General features: G+C 36.2%; 3 protein-coding genes across 7 annotated transcripts; 2 read left to right on the top strand and 1 right to left on the bottom strand.

The window, feature by feature from the left end:
* Positions 1–4,292: 4,292 nt before the first annotated feature.
* Positions 4,293–10,001, top strand: RB195_026183 (uncharacterized protein; the record flags this gene model as incomplete). Its single annotated transcript, XM_064214625.1, has 6 exons — positions 4,293–4,343; positions 4,521–4,586; positions 7,218–7,374; positions 7,527–7,633; positions 9,392–9,459; positions 9,866–10,001. The coding sequence occupies 6 exons, from the start codon at positions 4,293–4,295 to the stop codon at positions 9,999–10,001; spliced, it is 585 nt and encodes a 194-aa protein (XP_064070506.1).
* A 416-nt stretch (positions 10,002–10,417) lies between these two features.
* On the bottom strand, positions 10,418–12,493 carry RB195_026182 (uncharacterized protein; the record flags this gene model as incomplete). 3 transcript variants are annotated; one of them, XM_064214623.1, is made up of 5 exons in its annotated part: positions 10,418–10,455; positions 10,807–10,904; positions 11,131–11,285; positions 12,242–12,342; positions 12,403–12,493. In XM_064214623.1, 5 exons carry the CDS (start codon positions 12,491–12,493, stop codon positions 10,418–10,420), a joined length of 483 nt encoding a protein of 160 aa, XP_064070504.1. The 3 variants fall into 3 exon arrangements, with proteins under 3 accessions (XP_064070504.1, XP_013306268.1, XP_064070505.1); XM_013450814.1 differs by lacking the exons at positions 12,242–12,342; positions 12,403–12,493 and adding exons at positions 11,502–11,589; positions 12,089–12,120; XM_064214624.1 differs by lacking the exons at positions 10,418–10,455; positions 10,807–10,904; positions 11,131–11,285 and having other exon boundaries at positions 12,233–12,342.
* Positions 12,494–15,929: 3,436 nt separating this feature from the next.
* Positions 15,930–22,070, top strand: RB195_026181 (uncharacterized protein; the record flags this gene model as incomplete). Of its 3 annotated transcripts, XM_064214620.1 has the most annotated exons (11): positions 15,930–16,062; positions 16,512–16,577; positions 17,244–17,347; positions 17,639–17,740; positions 18,313–18,408; positions 18,953–19,048; positions 19,924–20,025; positions 20,404–20,505; positions 21,372–21,455; positions 21,743–21,808; positions 21,939–22,070. In XM_064214620.1, 11 exons carry the CDS (start codon positions 15,930–15,932, stop codon positions 22,068–22,070), a joined length of 1,083 nt encoding a protein of 360 aa, XP_064070502.1. The 3 variants fall into 3 exon arrangements, with proteins under 3 accessions (XP_064070502.1, XP_064070501.1, XP_064070503.1); XM_064214621.1 differs by lacking the exons at positions 18,313–18,408; positions 18,953–19,048; positions 19,924–20,025; positions 20,404–20,505; XM_064214622.1 differs by lacking the exons at positions 18,313–18,408; positions 18,953–19,048; positions 19,924–20,025; positions 20,404–20,505 and having other exon boundaries at positions 17,238–17,347.
* Between the last annotated feature and the right edge of the window lie 342 nt (positions 22,071–22,412).

The raw sequence follows: 22,412 nt of genomic DNA, 5'->3' as shown, positions 1-22,412 counted from the left end.
AGGAATATCGGATTCTGTGAACAGAACGAAAATTGCGTGAATGTAATGCATGACATTAGGGCGGGTGTGGCGCAATCGGTTAGAGGTCCTTTGTAGCCACACGGTCGAGGGTTCGAAGGTCGAGGTGCTCACCAAGCTTTTCATCCTTCCGGGGTCGATAAATTGGTACCAGACTTGTCTAGAAGGATAAAAACACTGACTTGATCATCGGCTGGCCACCGCAAGTCATTGTATAGGCCAACACGCGTTCCAAAACCTCATCGATTACGAATTCCAGTAAAACGCGTTGGCGCATCCCAAGTGGATTGATACGCCAGCGACTTTATCTTTATCTTTATCTTTTAATGCATGACATTTATGTTTATGAAAGATGATTACTAGGTTTTTAGCTGGGCTTTTTTTGGTTCGTAGCTTTTAGTACGTGATGACGATGTCGAATAATTATCGATCGCATGCGTACACATTACGTAGAGATAATTGCTTTGAATACCGCGAAATCAATAGCGCTGTACAATTGTTTTTATTCTGTTAGGTAATAGGAGTTTTTAGCAAAGGTTGTCGATTCGCAGGGAACAACCAACTATTAATGAAGGCCGATTGGATTACAAGGGAGTGGATTGTGAATATTTGAAGTTATAGTCATGTCAAAACGGCATGAAGCTCGATGCAGTGCGGCTTTGCCGGGAGCGGCGCGGTTGGGGTCGAGGTGGGACCATCGCGATCTGCAGCTATGAGTGGTGCAGGCAGGGATCTCCACCTCGATCTTAACCGCTATGGTCCACCGATTATTGCATTGAGTTTCAGGTCATTTTTACCGCTTTATGCCTTGAAAAATGTCCGCTGTATTCCAGGATATTCCAGTTCCAATAGAATTGGGGTTTGCCATGCTTTTCGAGGTATTTGAGTAGTTCTAGTTCGTGTTCTCGCTCTCATCATTATTTTATCGTAACATCCTATGAAACTCCTATTCTCTGCATTTTTTTTTAAAATTCGCTATCTTAAAAATCTCCCTTACATTAACCATCATATCAACATTATACTAGAAAGATCCTGATGTAGTAGTATTTGTGTGGCCTTATGCTGTTTGAACAATTCTTTTGACCTAGCATAATATCGTCGGAAACGTTTACTTATCACTGTGCTAGTTTCGAGGACTTATTTCCTAGTAGGAGTTTTTGCGAGTGCGTTCCCGTGGTAGGGCTCGGGTGTGTACATGTATGGAAGTGCACATCCATAGATGACTATCGGAGAAGTTTCAAACGTAAGGTTCGGACAACGTTGCTGAACTTTGTGGAAACAGACGGCTAACAATAGCTCTTCACTTAATGAGTGTACGCGACGAAGTTGGATTCCTGAACGCATGGTTGCGTGGCGAGACCAAAACATTCAAAGCAAAATTACGGCACACGCTGCACTCATGAAGAGATCATTCACATCCAGAGACTTCGAATTATTTCCGACTTTTTGTTGTCTATTTGCGCATTCAGACTCGATATTTGACATGTACTATTGATCGCTCTGGCGTGTGGGAAACAAAGAAGTCAAACGAGGTAGATTCTGTCATCAAATCAGCACAAAAATAGCCAGAATGAGGGGTTTATTGATTCAGTTTGCAAATAAATCTATTTTTGTTTGAAGTGGATAACTGTGCTCACTGCTGAACTTGTTCATTCGCACAAATACTAGAAATACATGTCATAGGAGTCATGATGTCATAGGTGGATCGTTCTAAACTTATCAACAAAGGCTGAACCTTGTTAGACTGGTCCAAAAGATGAAGAGTTGGAAGATGTTAAAGACAAACGGGACTCTGATGAATTATTGTTTCTCTTCTCTCTTCGCTCTCCTTCAATAGAGGGATTAAGGAAGGAAAATCTGGCTCGATATGTGACATCATCATTATTCTACTCCAAAAAATCCTTTTCTTTTGCTTTGATCGCAAAAACAATGAATTTCATCGTTTTGGTGTGATATTTACTATACACTATCATTTCATTAAGGAAATTTCGTACAAATTCGCAAATAATACTCTGAATTTATTATTTCCGACATTTTTCGTCTAAAAATCTGCTTCCTTGACTTCATTAATCATAGCCAGCTTCTTAGTGTTCTTTTGGCTGTTCCTCAAAAGAAAACATCTCAACATAATGGACGAGTGAAAACGGGGAACGCATTACTCTCTTTTCTGATAAAGGGAAGTGGAACTTTATTCGATTGTCGTGAAAAGTCCTAACTGATTTCAGTTTGAGTCACTCGAGTTTTTAAAGTCATGAATATGTGAATAATTTCTTCCTATTTGCTTATGAAAAAAGACTGTGATTATCTCAGGAATTTCCCAGAAGTACCGAACACTTCCTATGTATTGAGCTAGTTTTATTGTTCTTCAATACGGACAAAACTTGCACGATTACCGTACCAGTGGACGGTTTTTTAAAAAGTTCATTTTTTTATGTGGGACAGGTTTCCTGACCAAAATAGGAAATAGAGTTCTAATGACATTATCATTTGTCTGCAATGTTTTCTTGAATCATGTACTTGGCTGAAATATTCTTATTTCATACATACTATTGATCCAGTGAGGTCAAAATAAGCTGAAGTGATCGCATATCGCTATATTAGATATTTTGCAGTTGCATAAGCCGCTGCGCTTCAAGCGGCACCGAGGAGCGGATCGAGGTGGGACCCTCGTTAGCGTCACTTATTTCTGCATTTCGAGAATAGCGATGGTCCCACTTCAGTCTGAACCCCTGGCTCCACCGCGCCGCTTCGAGCGCAGCAGCTTACGCAATGGCACCAAGTTTAACGTCATTCCGGCGCGACTACACCATCTATAGTTAATCAGTTCTATATGTTTGGAGATATATGCTTCCACAATTTTTCAGAAGGAACTATTTAGCAATCTTGTAAGAAAGTTTATTGTAGCAAAAAAATATTGTAGTTTGTTACTGCTCACCTGAATATCAATTTAAATCCTTACCAGTTTAGGTCTTACCTATGTCCCCATCTCTTCATCTCATCACCGGGTAAACTGTTGTTCGGAGGAGGCACTCAATCACAATCTTATTTCTGGAAGTGAATAACTAAATCATTCGCTGCTATAAAACCTAAGTATTAGTCTTAGAGAATCTATGACATGTTGGCAAACGCTGATATGAGGAAAAAATAAGATAGAGGTTCCAGAAAAAAAAAGGCATTTGAGTGCCACTCTCTTCCCTCCCCCCTCCCCCTCACCCCAAACTAAATTTTCCCCTATCACATCGCGGTAGAAGCCGTTAGTCTGATAGTATAACTTGGATTAGCTACGCTATGGCTTGGATATCTCTTTTAAAAGAGATTGAAGAATATGGACATTCTATATTATTATATTCTATATATTCTCAGTCTTTTAATCTTATTGCATGTACGTAGCCAATATCAACCGCAATGCACACGTACTGAACGGATGTGAATGTGGATAAGCGATATCTTGTTTTCATGTTGAAGGATGGAGCATAGGCTGTTCGCTCATGTTTGTCACATACCATTGTCACTTCTTCCTTGACACTTGTCGCGATTTCCCTAGTTTGTTGCAATTCTTCTTAGCATTCTGGTTCTTTTTTTGTTTGTTTGTAAACATTTAGCTTGTTAATGGTAGAACGTTAAAAAAAAAAGAAATTAATTGGTTTTGGTATGGTAGGAAATACACTACTTCATTATGCTTTTCTTTTTCGAGTAAACCAAGAAATTAGATATCCTTGAAATACAATATATTTTTATATTTTTTAAGAATTGTATTAAGAGCCTGCAGATGGTTAGAAGGTAGACTGTTTTTGCTGCTTATGTAAGTTTCATGTAATCCTAAAACTCATTACTAAGCTGGTAGAAGGGCAATTTTTTCCCGATTCCCTAGTCTCCGATACAACTAGTTTTGTGTGTCCTTTACTTCTACCGCAAATAATCACACCCTTTTAGATTTATGTACATAGTTTGTCATTTTTCAAAAAAAAATCCTTGTTTTGTTTTTAAAGTCATTGAATTTGTTGTTCGAATTCTTAAGACATTTCTGTTAAGTTGAATGTATTAATTTATTCTACATTCGAAAAGCCATCGTTTTCTTGCTAAGCCTTAAGAATGCAGGTATATTGCACTTTTCTCTACACACTTTTTTATTCACTTGCATTTACTTCCGAACAATTGAACAACTCTTAGCTTTTTTTTTTCTTTGCTGATAATAGGCACGAAATCAATAGATGGATATCTTAGGAGATTTCCACGATTTCATTGAATCAACATCTACTTCGGGACATTAGTGGATGTTCGAAACGGCCACGAAGGGGAGGAGCAATTGCTCCGCTGAAATGAGGGTTAGTGGTACGCCAAATAAATGGAGTTCTCCTCGCTTCTTGTCGCTTATATCATTTTGATCGGTTAAAGTGTATTTAATTTGGTTATAGCCACCATCATTCACGGTGAACGCTCCGCCTACAATTTTTCTATAAAAAAATTCAATGACTCGCAGTTTTCAGTTCTTTGTTTTTCAGCCCGTTCCCATGTTCGATAACTTTATCAAGGAAATTATTGGATCGCACAATGCAAGACGTCGTGCTGTGAGTTCTATTCTTTGTTGAGAATCCATTAGAAGGAGAAATCCAGAGAATGTGTTGTGTTGAATGCAAGATTTGAAATGTGTGAATAGACGTACATTAGAGAGTGCTCGGGTGTTTGAGTTCGCCCCGACAACGACTCGCTGGTCATCTGCTGCAGCCACTTTTAGAGACTTCATCCTCTTTTTCAGATGAAATAATAGGAATAGTAATAGTAGACCAAAATTTTATAAACATTCGAATTAGTCGTAGTAACTTTTCGTTCAAAATGTTCTTCATTCTCTGAATCGCTAGTAGATTCTCAATGAAATCTTTGTAGAATGAATGCCAGATTGGGCCTCTTCGAAGCGGGCGAAATCTTGTTGCAACCGGGGAGAAATTAGATTTCCGCTAGGACACTACATCGCACTGGAGCAGCTCGTTACTTTAATCCCACCAAATCTTCGTTGCCGCACCATCGTATGACATTTTCTCAAGTTTTTCTCCTGAAAAAAAGAGGTGTTCTGGGAAAAACGCTAAAAGAGTGCAGCGTGGAATACGCTTTCCAGACAGTAATTATTTAGGGGAGCTTTAGTTGAACTATGGGCTATTTAACGCGGACCAAAGGGAATCTTGTAATGGAAAGATCCTATAGGTTTCATATAGTGTTCGTGATTCTTTGGTACCACTCTGAATTTCTCAAAACAAAGGTGTATTAAGCTAGTATTCATTTGAAATATCTATCTGTCGCCATATGAGCAGAATCTTTGGATCGGTTCACAAAAAAGGAATTCTCCACTGCCCTATAAGCTAATTCTTGGATGGCGTGATAAATCCAGTACTTTAGACAATGGAGTCTAAGATTGCACTTAATGCTATCTTGCTTCAGTAGTTATCCAATAAGGCATGAGGGCTCAGATGCAAGTAAAACAACGTCATCTATACTATTTTCCCAGTGTGTTCGTAATCCGTGAGTAACGCTCTTACGCTTTCGATTTGAACACCGATAAAATGGAAATAATTGGCGTGTAATTGGTACGTCTTTGCAGTAAATGTAGCTAATATATATGATGTTTTTAGAAATGTTCGCATTCCCAATACACCAAAATAAGCCCCGACAGCTTCATCAAAATTCACAGATATTTTTCACACTACAAATATATGTGCATAATTACACAGAAATACAGCATAAGAAAAGATGACGTGGGAAGGATTGTTTGACTGAGCCAATCCAAACGTGGTGTTCTCTCTCAAAAGTTAAACCTTTCAGAGGTAAAGAAATGAAGGATGTTTTGCATTAGCACTTCTTTGCTTAGGTTTCTGAACTATAACTATATTTTTTTTCAATATTTATTTAGCAGTGGTAATATTTTAAAAATCTTCATTCCAAATTATCTCTTATAATTCGATTTTTCATGAATAGTGAATAGCATTTTATCTTGAGTGAACATCTACCAACTCTTCTTCGAAGAATGTTGTGTGAAAATCGTTTGAAAATGAATTTAGTCAAAAAATTGATGTCTTGTATACCTTAAAATCTAAGAAAATATTTCCGTACATTTTATATATCTTGCTTCGAGAGCTGAATAAATCTCAGAACTCCTCAAATTTCAACATTCTGAGCTCGAATTGACATTACTTTGAAAGAAATTCTTCCATCCTCATTCTTCAGTCCATTTTAAATTTCTGTGGTTTTCTCTGTTTATAGCGATACACGAAATTGACACGATTTTTATAAGGGTGACGTTTCAACGAGTTCGTCTTATTAACCGTTCTAGAGATTGGAATGAACCGTTCACAAGACATTAGAACTTTTTGGCGAAAAACTTAAAGATAAAGGTAAACAGGAAATAATTTCAACCACACAAGAAAATCACATTTCAAACTGCTTCCTTGATCTTCAGTAAAAGTAAGTAAGAGTAGTTAGGTAGTTAAGTAGGTAATAGATATGGCTAGTATTGATCGCACCTAACACCGCCTCGTCTATAATCAGTATATCATGTTGTATTCAACAATCGACCTTATTATTTTTGAAGAAGTAGGCTTAGAAGTCTCTGCGTAAGTTAGATTAGGCATCCTGGCTTGACCACTTGTTGATTTCACCCTTCCAGACTCTCAAGAGCGTGATTTTGCCAAGTCAGTCAGTCACTCAACAAGAATCATATCAGCAATCTTCTTTTCATTGTGAAAAAAGGAAATCATGCGATCAAATCAATCCGACCATGCTGGAATTAAATGATGCCAGAAATACTAACATCTCCCCAGTATCTAACATCGCTTATAGTTATAATTGAGCAGAATTCCTTTATTTTCAACTACTCATCCTCTTATTTCCCTCTACGAAACCTCAAAGTGGATGTTTTCATGGACGTAAGTACCTCTCCTTCCTACGCTCGAAGATTCTGTCGTTTTTGAGCTTTGAACTTTTCATGGTTTCACTTCCAATTTCAGCCGCTAAGAAGTCTACGATGACGTGTTTGGAACTAATATTCTTGTCAGAAAAAAAAAATTAGGATAAAGGAGAAGTGAAATAATGAGTTGGCTCCGCAAAAGCGGAAATTGTTTTTATTTTTCTGTTTTCTGTGACATCATGAAGAGCATAATTGATTTCTTAGTCGATACTACTAAGAAATCAATAATTTTTCAATTGTTCAGCATGGTGTCCCTGATCTACGATGGAACGATCACCTTGCAGCACAAGCACAAGCATGGGCAGAACGAGTAGCTAGACAAGCACATATCACCTATAGAGAACTCAGTGGAATTGGAGAGAATATCACATTTTTTCCACGTGATTTGGACCCTGAAGCAAGTTTGTGTTTATGTTTTTTAGATCCCTCGATCACAAATCGCTTTAGAAAAATTTTTTGTTAGTTTTTTTTTCCTCTAAAAAAAAGAAATATAGTCTTTAAAAGTCAGCCATGGATGAATAACTTCTTTCCAAAACCTCATAACTACTTACAGTAGTCGAGCACTGGTACGAGGAACATGAAAAGTATGAATACGAGACACCAGGCTGGCAATGTGGAACGAACTACTTCACTCAGGTTATTTGGAGGGAAACGGAAGAGGTATCGTTTCGGGTAGAAAAAAAAAAACTAGTGATCAGAGATATGGTCATTGCTAATAGTGAAAGAATAATGAAAAAATGTACAAAAAAAAACGTAAAATGTAGAAAACGTGAAAGTGAACATGATATTCAGGGCATCATCATAGACAAATTTCTCATAAAGTGAGAACTAATTTGGTTACTTTCACATATTAGTAGACTATAACTTATCTAAAGCTTAAAAAAAACTAAAATCGTAGTGAATTGCCTTTTCAAATGTAATGTACGATACAACAATGAAATCTACATAGCCACGAGCTATGTATCTAAACAAAATGTAAAATAAACCTATTAACTTGGAAAGGAAGCATTCATCACGGTATTTGTACTCAATTCATCCCCAGCAGCCGGAGGAACCTCTCGTGTTCGGATCGATAGTTTGACCTACAGTCGATATTTGTGATCTATCAAAGACAATTAATATTCGACGTTTATTTTCTTTACTAAAAGGTTGGACACTGTAGTTTCCTTTTACAGTAAGGTTTGTATTTGAGGTGATCCACTTGTGACTTTTATATTCGGATAACATTCGGTCCTATGTAATTTTTCTATAGTTTTTCTAGAGGGAACTCATACATCACCACACAGCTTGATCATCTGGTATTGATTACCTCTATTGGAGCTGATCATAATACCCATTCTCTGAAAAACGTTACTTTATGTCTAAAAATGTAATGTTGTGTACTTATGATATCTTCAGTGCTTCTCTTAGGCTCTCATATTGCGATATGGGGAAATTTTTTTAAAGGGTCAAGATCACCTGATCGATTATGATATGAGACGATGTTACCACAACTACGAAAAGAATCATTTTGTTTTTCGATATGTTCGACTTTCAATGAACCTCTTCATAGTAATATGTTGTATTGATTTTTATGATCTGTCAATTAACAACCTCGTACAGAACCTGATAAAAAAATCAATACGACATTTTATTTCTGTTTGTGGCTGAGACGCGTTTGAAATTTGACATCCTAAACGACAATCATATATTGCAGCTGATTTGAAATTGAAGCTTCTCGATAACATGAATTTTCTTAATGAATCCTAAATGGAAGTTCACTATGGGGTTGGAATGAAATTTTCCAGAAAAAAAAAGTTGTCTTGGGTTATGATTGGGTGTTATGTCTGATTTTGTCGCCGTAGGAAGAATAGAGCAGCCATAACCTTTTTTTGGATGTCTTTCATAGTAGTGCACAAATAATGTTACACTGTTACAGTTACACTTGACTTCTACTAGGATCTTTACATCTTTTTTCCCTGGCGCCTTCTAATTAGGATCGTATATGTATTTCCCCGTACTAACAACTATTTGCTTCCTAATAGCTATTCTAAGTAAGGATGGTTTCTATGCAGAATGTTCCACCAACAAAAAGATTCTGTTTTCATTCTATTTTCCTCGTTTTGATCCAACCATCCCTTAAAATGTTTAGAGGAAATTATTAGGAGTAATAATTAGCGAAGTAGTTAGTGAAAGTAACTATAACAAAGTAGTATACTTTGTAATTAGTGGGACTCATTCGTCGATATGGTTGCAGTCTTGTCTATATTCGTTTTTTTCTAATAGATATTTATCTCACCGAATATACCCCGGCTTAATGTTGCCTACAATTTCTTGTCACTTACTATTTCTGATTCATAATCGATATTATAAATAGTGCAATTGTAATGTGAACAACAACGTGAACAATTTTCAACATTTGGATTTATTCCGTTTCAGGTCGGCATTGGAAGAGCGTTCGTGGAACCTGATGCCGCTGAAAATCATAACAACAAAAGACCGCGGAGGTAGGAAAACTTTCTTTCTGTGCACTGTTTTGTCCACATGACAGCTAAGGATTAAAATTATTGTTCCCTTTTTTGAAAACAATTCATGTCATAGCCTATAGATTTTTCAGTACTTTACTTTAATATCACCAAATTTGTTTTTTTATTCATTAATTTTAAACGTTTCATTTCTAAATGTGTTTAATACCGCTGTTGTTTTGGGTGAGATACTGAATATACGATTTCCTCTGAAGGTTGTTCCGAAGCAGACTTCTTTCTAAAGGCGACGAACTTCTAAATGCTAGTATCTAATATCCACCAAAGATTCATGTAGTAAAGCTGCTTAACGTGATCTCCGACATAGTACAGCAATGAATTTTTATGTTCTTATATGCTTAGACGATGCTTCCTTCAACGATTATTTCAGTAGTGGGAAATTGGCTACACCAGGGGACCAAGTGATCGTTGCATTCTATCGCCCGGCTGGGAACAATAATCGCGCTGGACAATTCGCCGTCAACGTTCTAAAACCTTTAAGAAGAGATGAGTCCGTTGCTGAGTGAAAACAAACCATCTTTGACAACTGTATTCATAAACACGAAGGTTTGCATGTGTACATTACACAAAAAAAATGCAATCTTCAGTTACTGAATATGAACGAGGATAATAAGCAAATCGTTCAATGTATCATTATTTACATAGAAATAAATTATGTTTTATTCACCCAAACACCATACTCAATGTTGTCCACAACAATTAAACACAAAAAAAAACCTAGTCTCAGCAAACAACAAATAAATACACTATAAAATGAAAAAAAAAAACAAAGGCGACTGATGATTAACAAAGCACTCGATGGGAGCAACACGCATATATCATGGCTCGAACCTTAGTAGGCCACTGAGTGCTAGAGAGTGATAAGAGGTTTCAAATTTCACTCTTATTTTGTTCGTTCGGTCTGTCGGGACGATCCCTTGACTTAGGCAGGCATTTCAAATTGGCGATTTGATTGAAGGACTGAAAATACGAACATTATACAACTTACATAAGTTGACTGTTCAAAGCTGCGACACGATTGTGATGTAGCATTTTCACGGAAAATTATCCGCTTAGAAAATTGAGTTGTTGACAAGTATAATTAATTGAGAACACTCTTGTCTGTATCCGTTGCGCCATGTCACCTTGAAACATTACAAAATAATAATAGTAAGTAGTAATAAAAACTTTGTAGAATGCAGTCATACTCATTTTCTCCGCAGTAACGTTATCAACACGATTTATAGTTGTTTCCCCATCAACAGACGCAACATTGCAAAAGAATTATATTTACAGGAACCGAAAAAGTATGATAGTCAACGAAAGTCTTACCTCTAGTAACGTAGAGATAGAAGAAATCTGCGTACAAAACTGTCTGAACAATTCCAGCTACAACAGCGATTGGATCAAAGAAATTCTCCGTATAGTACCTAAAAAAAGGAGAATGTGAAACAAATTGACAGTTCTACAGAACTGAAAGAATTTCAATGAAGATAAATTATACAACTATATAAAGTTATGTATTAATTGTACACGAACAGTTCCAAATTTTGTTCTTCAAGAACATTAATCCGTGAATGAGAACGTGATGTTTTACTATTATCTTGAAATTCATTACTTAACACTTAACGGGAACTAAGATGGAATACTACTTACCTAAAGATCCAGTTCACAATATAGAGAGCTCTATAAGATCCAAGGGCGAACAAGTAGTGGGCAGTGATAGTCTCTGCATTTCCAGTACGAGATAGCATGAACAGTTGCGGCATGATTGCAACAGATTCGAGATAGATGGAGAATGTCCACATCACCTGCAAATTAATATGTAACAATTATGATAACCAGGAGGTGGATTTTTTATAAATTATTAATACATCCAGTAGAAGATTTCTAAACATGTACTTAAACTGACAGAAAAAGAAGTTAAAACCAAAACAACGAACTTTTTGTTGATGAAACCGAGTGAGGAATCTATGTATTTAGGGAAGTGTATACATCTGAAATATAAAAGAATGGTATATGCATACCTCCATAAAAGTGAATTCATGGTTGATTAGAAGAGCCAAGATAGCAGCCGGAATGACCAAAAACTCGATGCGCAGAGAGTCGTTGTTCCTGGAAGAGAGATATGGGATATACATCAGGGCACCAACAATGACTCTTGTATCTCCTCATAGCTTAAGACTGATAGAAAGCAACCGCTCGTCTACATTACATGAACTAAGTTATAATTTTGAAATACTACCAAAATACCGTACTACCAAAGTTGCCCAAAAACGTGACATTTTATTGATGGATTGCTAATAGTAAACATTCTGCAATTCCCAGTCAACACAAAGAACGTTAAGCAAACAATATGTCGCAAGAGATAAAATGGAGCGTACTATTAGGCAAAAATAACAAAAGCTTTCCGGAAAAACAGTTCAAACGCAATCCAACCAAAAAATAACTAATTTTGTTCAAAAGTTCCGATTATGGACACAGTCACCAACAAAAACATTCTTCGAGCAACACTACATTAATACCAATACAACCAAACATCTATAACTATATGTAGACCATAAATTACATTAATTAATTATTAAAATCAAAATCACATTTTAAAAAAACCAACCTATCATAAGTTGCTTTGAATTTCACCCACATCAAGTAGACTGTTCCAATGGAAGTAGCAAGGAAGAACACATGAAAAAAAGAGACCGTTAGATAAAAATGATCATCGATCGGAGATATAGAAGTGAATGACCACAAACTTTTGTTAACCTACTTTCATTACAGAGTTGTACACCGAGATGAAATTAGTAAACAGATCCAAATAACGAGAAACAAATACAATGGCAAACAAAACCTGAGATCGACCAGATAACCCTAAAATCCACAGAAAAAAAGGATTGAAAAAATAGGATAGGAAACGATTTGTTTTCCTACCCTCGCAACTTCTCGACCTCCATATTTTGTGAAGAAGAATAACAATGGCGACCAAATGTGCTAAGTCCGCGGAGAGCCGAAAGATGTTCATTGTCGCCACCCAAGTACTGGAACTATTTGTACTATGGAAGAGTAAAAGGTTTCAAACGTCGTCGGTAACGGTACGTAAACGGTATACGTCGAAAGTATAAGTCGAAAGAGAATAAACTGGAGATCGAATCAGATTCAATTGGTGCGACCACCGCTATGTAAATATCCCCTCAACGAAGTTATCCAGAAGAAAAACAAAACGAATTAAGGATCTACATTAGCAAGTAATCAATATAATACCCACTCGGAACTACTATTAGCAAAACAGCATTGTCTTTTACAACGAGAAAGGCATCGGCCACGTCACCTAGATGTGGAACCAGAACGAGCAACGACGCGCCGCAGCCGAAGCAAATTGAAATTCTCATCGGAGCAGTGTATCCTCATTCCTGTTAGCAGTTTGATATATTAAATTAATGAAGGTGTGCATTTTTTATTCCAAATAAGTACAGGATGTCTTGCCCAGTTAAAATCCCGTTCCAAAAAATTTAACAGCTCTAAAAGATACTTTTGCTTCCTTGCTTAATCCAGCATATTAATTGCACAGCTAGTGACATACGTAACATCAAGGAATAAGGAGATCATAGAATGGATAATGGAATAATGGAAAACGAAACTAATTCTTTTAAAAAGAAATGTAATATGGCCATGCGTAATTTTAGCCGGTTGACCTGGATTGGAATAGCTGTGAACATAATTCGTTAATCCTGGAGCTTGCCGAGCATGTTGTGTAGAAGTGACCGTATGTACATTCATAAGAAGTGATCAATGTGAAAGGTCCATCAGGGGAAGCAATGCATATTCGTTTCTGGAGTTCTAACGGAAGGATGCTCTGCGAGATTCCATACAAAAAGGCAAAATAAATAAAATAGAGGAAAAAATTGAAAAATGGATCGTTTCACCTCTGCCTAGACGACCATACAAGAAAAACTTCACTACACGTGCTGATTGATAGCCTGTGTACATCATTTGTGGTCTTCATGTAGGTGTATGTAGGTATTTATTGATGTGGTCACAATTATGCCACAAAGCCCCACCACAGCTACCATACTTTACATTTTTGACCTAGAGACTAAAGGTTTTTCACCATTTAATAAAGTGGTAATATTCTGTATCATGACAATTACGGTGTGTGATGGGTTATCGGGGGAAGGTGTGCAAAATCCGTGCAATTTACATTTTTTACTCAGAGCTCATACTTACTCTCATACTGATCAAAGTATTTAGTGAGATTTTCGGAGAAAGCTAGATATTTCAGGATTACCACCTTCTTTGAGTAGGTTTGATTATGCGCTAGTTAAGTGCATTTTTGTATTCATGATACTTTGTTAATTTATTGCATAATTTTCATAAATCCTGTGAAAATAGCTTGTAAAAGCCAAGCAGTTATTAGTATTCTGTTCATCATACGAGGTCAGAATTTTAATGTCGCTCTTCAGAGCCTCCTAAAAACACCCGTGATAAAAGCACAACCTTCACTCAGTAATGATCGATACGTCCCATTTAGGGTATGATGTCAATCTCTCAAATGAAAAATCTACAAATCAAATGGGAAATCTTGTTCCATACCAAAACTAGTTCATAACACCTACAGAATTAACAAACAATACCTCAGAAGCGTTTACCTACATATTAAATTTTTATTAGTATGTATTGTTTTTATTTTATTTCAATTTTTTATTATTCATTTTCATTCACTATAATTCTTCATTTCCATTTTTCATTAGGGTTGTATTTGAAAGTTGATCTCCCAATTACTTGGAAGTTGGTCATCTCATAATTGGACAAAAAAAACAATTCACAAAAAAAGATAATTTAGAGTTCGTGTATTAAAATAGTTGCCCACAAGGGAGATCTCTGAATGTTTACAATCTGCATCACGTTAAAGGTACTTGGTTAACATAGTTATGCGTTCAATTTTCCCATCCTGAACAAAATTCGGATTATGCAACATATGAAGGGCATATGTTGCATTATATGTATGATATACGACATAGGAACGAAAACAAATGAAAGTCGCACTCACATATGATTTCCTGGGAAAATTTCAGAATTATATTTCAATTTTTGCATAAATAAACCTTCTTGAAGCTTACAGTGCACATTTAAGAAAAAATATCTAAAATGATCTGAAATTTTAAGACAGATATTCACCCTATAAATTTAGTGCATGCATTTTCGTGGTAGAAAAGTATGATTATTGATATATGTCTGGTTAAGTTAAATTAGGTTACAGGTGAAAGTTGTTTATCGTAAAAATGGAAAGAGGAGTTTTTTTCAGGGGAAGAATAAAAACTAGCCGACTTCTGCAAGCCTTCTGCAAACGATATCACTAAGGGAGCCCTGGTGAATGGACATACAAAAAAGTCAATGACAGAGAATTCTATAGTTGGGTGAAAACGATCTGAAGCACGATGCAGTTGCGTAAACGGCGCGGAGGAACGTAGCAGTTGGCGTCGGGGTGGAACCCAAGCTAGCACCATTTATCGCTACGATCCGAGTAAAGCCAGAGATGGTCCCGCCTGGATCACACACGCTTGTTCGACAGCCCCGCTCCGAGGGCACTCGCTTCCGCATCTGCACCAAGCGAGCTTTAGGTCATTTTGAGTCGACTATGCTATGCTCAGATCCTAAGTCATCCATATTTGAAATAATTTGTATGGATTAAAATGAGTATTTCAATTTCGTTCAATCTACAATGCCATTGCTCTCCGTTGTAAAGATTTTTTCTTAGGCGCAATACGGTGCGAGAAAAATTAATCAATAGCCGTTTTCAGTTACTTTCTTGCACGTCTTTAAGAAGTGGAAAGTAGTCATCTAACTATTCAATTTTTTCGCAATTTTTTTTTTAAAAATGGAGTTCAATCGATCTGATACACATTCTTCATAAATTACTGCTATTAAATTCCTTATTACTTGTATTCATCACTTGTACAATAGTTCCAATTATCCTTATTTTAGTTTACTGTTAATTGCTTCATTTGTTGTACATAAGTTAGAATTCTCTCACCCTTCGTTTGAGACAACTGTCAACCTTACAGACATAGGTAAAAACCTGAGGCACTTGAACGTTGAAGATTTTGTTTGAGAAGCGATTATCATTGTGCGGCTACTTGTTTATTCGTTTGGGGGAGAGAGCGAGATAAAGGTACTGATAACAGTCATTCTCTACGCGATGGTTTCTTTACTACCTTCTAATTTCCTAAAGTCCTCTATAATACCGAATATAAAATATTGTTATTTTAAAAAGTATTCACATTTTTCATCTTTCTACAGCTTCTATTTACTCTGATTTTTCTTCCTAATGAAACTTTATGCATAATCAGCTTTTTTTGTCGAGTTCAAACTAGTTCCTCTGTTGACGAATGGATAGTTCTTCTTGGACTCTGATCATTCGGCCACTTTCCAAATAAAGTAATCTGAAGGAATTTCAGATAATGCGTTCAAAAACCTATCTACTAATATTCCTAGCGGTGTTTTTGTTGATTGGTGCTGACGGAGCTCGGGACCGCAAGAAGAATAAGAACCGAAACCGTGACAACGAAAGCGGCGCTGAAGGAGAGGAGCAAGGTCCATTAATTCTAATTTTTTTTTCTTTAAAAAAAAAAACCAGTTATGATTATCACAGTCGTGCTTGCCCAAATTTTCTCTTAAAGGCATCACCCCACGAATCTACGGTGGTACGGATTTCAGGTGAAGTATTCGTATAGGGGATAGTAGATTATGGAGAGGAGGGTGATTCCGTCCATTTCTTCCCAATTGCCGTAAAAAACGGTCCGGAAGATGCGGACTGTGCACAAGGCTGGCGCGCTCCAGTCGAACTCCTTGTAGAAAATAGTGCGCCGGAACGCCCGAAGCCGTATCTTCCGGACCGTTTTTTAAGGCAATTAGGAAGAAATGGACGGGATCACCCCTCTGTCTGTAGTCTACGATACTGTATACGAATAATCCACCTGAAATCAGTACCACCTCAGGTTCGTGTAGTGATGACTTTCAGCTGGTTTTTTTTTCTTTTTCAGGCACCAGAGCTGGTAGCTTTTTCGGAGGACAAGATGAGGAGAGACGTAAGGAAACAAAGGACAGAGGTATACTTGTGGTTTTGAACTCAAAACACAATGAATAATCTCCTAACACTAAAAAGCCAGTACACCAGAAGTAATGAGGAGGAAGCAGTGAATGTCTTCTCTTGCAGGGTTATGTACAAAATAAGGAAAGAACTTTGTTCTTTTTTTTTAGAGAGGCCAGGACCATTCTATGGTAATATCTTTTCTTCTGTTGAGTTATGTAGAATATAAGGCAACCATTATTCATTAATTCTGGTCCTTGCTCTCTAATGACATTCTTTTATGAGGGTTTGCTGTTCCAATCATATTGCAAAATTGGTCTAGACCAGCAAAAGACCAAATTTTCAATGTTTACGTAATTTGATTTAAATTAGGTGATTTTCTTGTTGAAAATCATTAAAATGGTTTGTTTACTTATTTCGAAATGTAGTGTTTGCTGACCTTATTTTGATTAGTAACACCCACTTAGGGGCCTATCAGAGTATAGGAAAGACATGTCGAGAGCAAAAAACGCCACATTGTCTGCGAATTGTCTCTTTTTTCGCCGCTTTGTAAACTTTTTTCAAGTGTCTCTATGGATCCCCAGTGTTTACATAATTATTGTTCTTTTTATGGACATGTAATAATCTGATTTTAAACTTGCGCATCAGGAAGAGCTTAGAAGTCATTTGATTTTTACAGTTATAGAACGTTTGATGGAGAAGAAAGAAAGAGAAAAGGAAGAAGAAAGCAGTGAAGAAAAAGATGAAAAAGAAAAGAACGGCACTTCATCAGAAATTGAAATACCAAAGGTGAGGACGGAGTTTTTCTATGCACCGTCATAGTTTTGCAAGTTCAAAGCTCTACTTTGGACAAAGTACAGCAGAAGTGTTCATTCTATCAGAAGTCAGATATCCACCTTATAAAAACATCGCGATTTCATTGCCAGATATGTTTCCTTAAAGAGGTTCTCCGTTTATTTTAGCGTCCTACATCTTTTCATTTCTTTTCTTCGTCTTTATCCCTTAGTAAATCAAAATTCTTAATGTTTTTTCCTGAAGCAGCCACAGTTTAAATTTGCACTTTTTTGCATTTTTTTCCAGAGAAGACGTAGGAATCTCGAGCTTAGCCGGGCAAAGGAGCTCAATGATGGTTCGGTACAATCGCTCGACAAAAAATCAGGTCATGAACACCCGAAACACCAGGTAAAACTTATGAAGACACTGCTTATTCTCCAAATAGGACTACTCCTCACTCTCTGAAAATATCTCTTATTCACATCGCAGAATACTCAACTGTTTTTTTTTTAATTCTTGAGAAAGATTCTTCTTCCTGAGATTTCTTTCTTGAGATTTCTGAGAAAATCGCTCACTTACGAATACGCAGGAATTCTACGAAACAACATCATGTTTCTTAGTAATCTAACAGTTTTTTGAAGATATGTTTAACGCAAAATAACTTAAAAGAGTTTAAATTTGGGCACCGCTGAGGTAAAGCCGTTGCGTCGAAAAACTCTTCATATTATTATTATTACTATAATAATATTGTATTATTATTATAATTGTTTTTATTATTTTTTGTCATGAGCATTTAAATATAAAATAACAATATAATTTAAAGATAATGTAATTTATAATTTATATATATATATATATAATGTAATTTAAATATAATATTCGTTTAGAAAGTAGCATTTGTGTAGATCTGAAACATCTGAAGCGTCTAGACTTATTACTGGGACTGTGTACATGAAAGAACAAATTTCCACATACTACAGAGAATGCGTAGAACTCACGATCTTGTCAAAGCGAAAGAGCTGAACGACGGAGAAATGAAGCCCGTCGAAAAGAAACCATCTCAATCAAGTTATAAGGTGAAAATTATGAATATCTTCTATACCTCAAAATATTTTGCTACTGTATACAGTAGTAGTAAGATGCACCATTCGTTGCACATCGATCTTACTAAACGAAATGACATCGATGGGTTTTTTTCTCGACCGTGATTCGATAGATCACGTGCACCGATCAGGAGCCTATGGCTGATTCATTTCGATCTACCTTCTACATCCAGATTAAACGGAGAAGAAGGAAAATGAGGACACCACAAGACTGTTTATACGGTCTAACGTTGAAGGAAGTGTCGCATTCAAATCCTGACGATCCTGCGAGGGATTCATGCGCGTTCAATTTATTATAACAATGCTGCCTTGTGATCGATAAGCAATGTTGGTGATAGGGCTATAGATACTTCTCACAAGGCTCAGTGAGTAGATCAAAACTTGATATGTGTTGAAATAGTATGTCCTGTTCTGCAAAGCGGATTTATTTACAATATGTAGCGCTTCCAATATCCATCTTTCTTCGCATCATACTAATTGAACCAAATGTTTCTGTTGCAATGATCACACACTACAGAGAATGCGCAGAACACTCGAATTATCTAAAGCAAAGGAGCTGAACGACGGAGAAGTGAAGCCCGTCGAAAAGAAACCATCTCAGTCAAGTTATAAGGTGAAAATTATGAATATCTTCTTTACCGCACAACAGTATTGCTATTATTTACAGTAGCGCTTAATTGTGCGATTTCCCTCACATCAATCGCATTAAACAAAAGGGCAGGGTAGAAAATAATTTAGATGAAGGAAGAAATAAAAAAAGTGAGAAGGGTTGAAAAGGAGTGAGAGGGAGAAGAAGAAAGAAAAAGCAGAAATAATGAACCAGCAAGAGTTCATTCGAGATGATGATTTTTCAGCAGAGAGAATTCTGCCGCGCCCAATCAACGTACCAGCTCTTCAGGAATTTGTTTATTTACCACCGTATAATGTAGTATTATAAGAAACGTTTTTAAAGCTGAATGTACACAGACGGAAACAAATTTTAGACTTAGTTGTGCTATATAGTTCTTAGGACATAGAACAGAAATAGAAGGGTCTGTTACGTTTCAGAAATCGATTGGTTTTTCATTCGATGACGGTGTGATAGATCAAGTGTACCGCGTAAGAGCCCATGGTCCATTTATTCTGATTTACCCTCTGCATTTAGAATAAGCTGGGAACAGCAGAAAACTTTTTTCTGCGGCCTGAAATGTTGAAAGAAGTGTCGCATTTAAATCCTGACGAATTTGGGAGGAATCAATGCGCGTTCAAGTTATCTTAGTAATGCTGCTTTCTGATCGATGGAGCAATGTTGGTGATAGATAGACGGGACTTCTCACAAAGTTCAATGAGTAGATCAAAACTTGATCTGCAATTATGTAATATGCCTTGTTCTCGAAAGTGGATTTGGGTACGGTATATAGCCTCCCAGAATCTATATTTTTCCCCGTCGTACTCGCAGAAAAAAAAACAATAACAAAAGATTTCTATTGCAATGATAATACACTACAGAGAATGCGTAGAACACTCGAACTATCTAAAGCACAAGAACTGAACGACGGAGAAATGAAGCCCGTTGATAAGAAACCGTCTCAAGAAACATCAATTCGGCAGGTGAAAATTTGCAGTTCCGTTCAGTTTCAATGTACAAGACGGTCATATTTAAATGCTCTGCTTCTTACTAGGAGGTTGTCTTTGAGCATCATTCTATTAGTCAGCGGAACTCTTCAAACCATGATTTTTCGATAAAAGGGATTTTGGAGGGGACCGTCAGCTTTCAGGAATTTGGTCATTTATACCCACATAATCATAATCATAAAAGGGTTTTTTAGAATTGAATATATTTAATTAGATATGACTAGAAGCTTAGAGTCTTACTACATAGTTTTTAGGTTATGAAACGAATGTAGATAGTTGCTAGCATCCCGAAATAGAATTTTCAAGTCAAATTAGCGGAACAAATGTTATTCTTACAATATTCCTATTCTACAGAGGATGCGTAGAACTCTCGAGCTTGCCAAAGCGAAAGAACTGAACGACGGAGAAGTAAAGCCCGTCGATAAGAAGCCAACTCAAGAACAATCAATTAGTCAGGTGAAAAAATAATTAAACTTACTCACAAGGAAGTGCAAATGCAGAAAGAAGCTGCTATTTTCTGCAGATATTGCCATAAGCTATTGTAGGCTTGCCAAAAATAGATAGAAAAAAATCACATGCTTAGAGTGAAAAAAAAACAATAAGTTTTCCTTAACAACTTCGTTGATTCTCTCTGGCATACACATAACTATTGATTTTTGCAGCGGTTTTCACCTGTATTTTGAATAATTAATGGTAAGTCTACTACTATTAGATATTGCTAAGAAATTCACGTCTTTTTTAATACCTTATTACCCTCCAATATTTTTATCCAATCTTCACATAAAACATTCTTTTCTTTTTTCTTGACCTACCTCTTCGGATATTTTTTCATTTCAAATTTCAAACAAATTTTCATTTCAAACAAATTTTAAAGAAATGAGGCACATTAAGACTATACACTTCAAAATACTTGCTACGACAAAAAACAGACTATATGTGAGAAGAACGTTTTGTTAAAAGTCCTCATAAATAGGGAGACATGCTTGATATCCATTGATTGGAATTTCTGTGATCTCCAATATCATAACATAAATCTGAAAAAAAACCAGTTCCTTAGATCAATCTTAAAATTATCTTATCTAAATAATACGAAACACTAATTCGGAAAATATATAATATTGACGATAATTTTGATGATTTTCATATGCTCGTCTCATATTCTAGTGCTGTTCTATAACGTACGTATATAAATAACCCAACTAAAAAGGATAAGCACGTTATCCTTAATTTTGTAGATCAATTTTGTTTCCTTTATTCTCGATTATCTCTCATATAACCAGATGTGATAGACTGCTCACAACAGAATGAGTTTTTTTTTTAAGCATCGTATTAGGCGCTGGCCTTCGGCAATGAAGAAAGAACACATGGATAAGCCAATGCATAGGAAGAGAAAGGCTGGAAGAAAGGTAAGCATATCACGTATAAAATGCTCCAGGGTTTCCACAAGGTGCTGACACATTCCCATGTACGCAAAAATTCAATGTAACCATAGTTGTTTTCAGAAAGTTGTACATTTTCAGAAGGTATACACTTTTAGTTCTGTATATAATTTCTATGTTAATTGTTATGTATACTAACATTTGGTTTTTTAATGTTTGTATCCCTATAGCTCATATATTTCTGTTTAGTTGTGGTTTTTTTTGTTTTACATCCAGTTTTAAGGGATATCTAATAAACTTCTCCTAATTTACAGACTATTAAACATAAGCAGGCTGCACGTATCCGCAGAGCTAAGAAACTGGAACCAACTCTGGATGAGGTACGTTGCGTTGATGTTGTTTCGTGAAACGTTCTACAAGTATTACGTGCTTCATCTTTTTTCCTAAAAACAGATGTACCTCAAATATATACCGATTGTTCAAAAAAATCGTTTATTATTCTACTTTCAGAATGTCGAGGATGAAATGAAAACGAAGAAATCCAAAGTTTCATCCTCTTCAAGTGAATCTAACGAAGGTACAAGAAAGGCAAGATCGTTCAGAACATCACATCATAGACATCGACGTGATTACTTTCGCTAAAGTTTTTAAAGTGAACTAATTAAGAACTCTGTAAAATGCTCAGTGTGATATATTTCTCTTTATTTTCAACAGTTTAGTTTTAGTTTTTATGATAATCCTTCCATGAATATGCACCTTGTAATTGCTACCACCCGGTGTTAGACTCATTTATTTGTTACAAACGGAGTTCCCCATAAACTTTTCTAACAATAATGTATTGGAAAAAAGACACAATAATTGTATAATTCGCACTACGCATGGTTGATTAAAAATGCAGTAACACTCAAGGATTACTGTGGTTCGAAACATCTTGTTAACAGTTCCGCAAAACAGAGTACTTGATTATAAAAACAAGACCCTTCA

The sequence above is a fragment of the Necator americanus genome, chromosome X, assembly GCF_031761385.1.
Source record: "Necator americanus strain Aroian chromosome X, whole genome shotgun sequence".
Lineage (NCBI taxonomy): Eukaryota > Metazoa > Nematoda > Chromadorea > Rhabditida > Ancylostomatidae > Necator > Necator americanus.
Note: the sequence above shows the minus strand (reverse complement) of the source record. Positions and strands in the feature narration are given on the sequence as shown.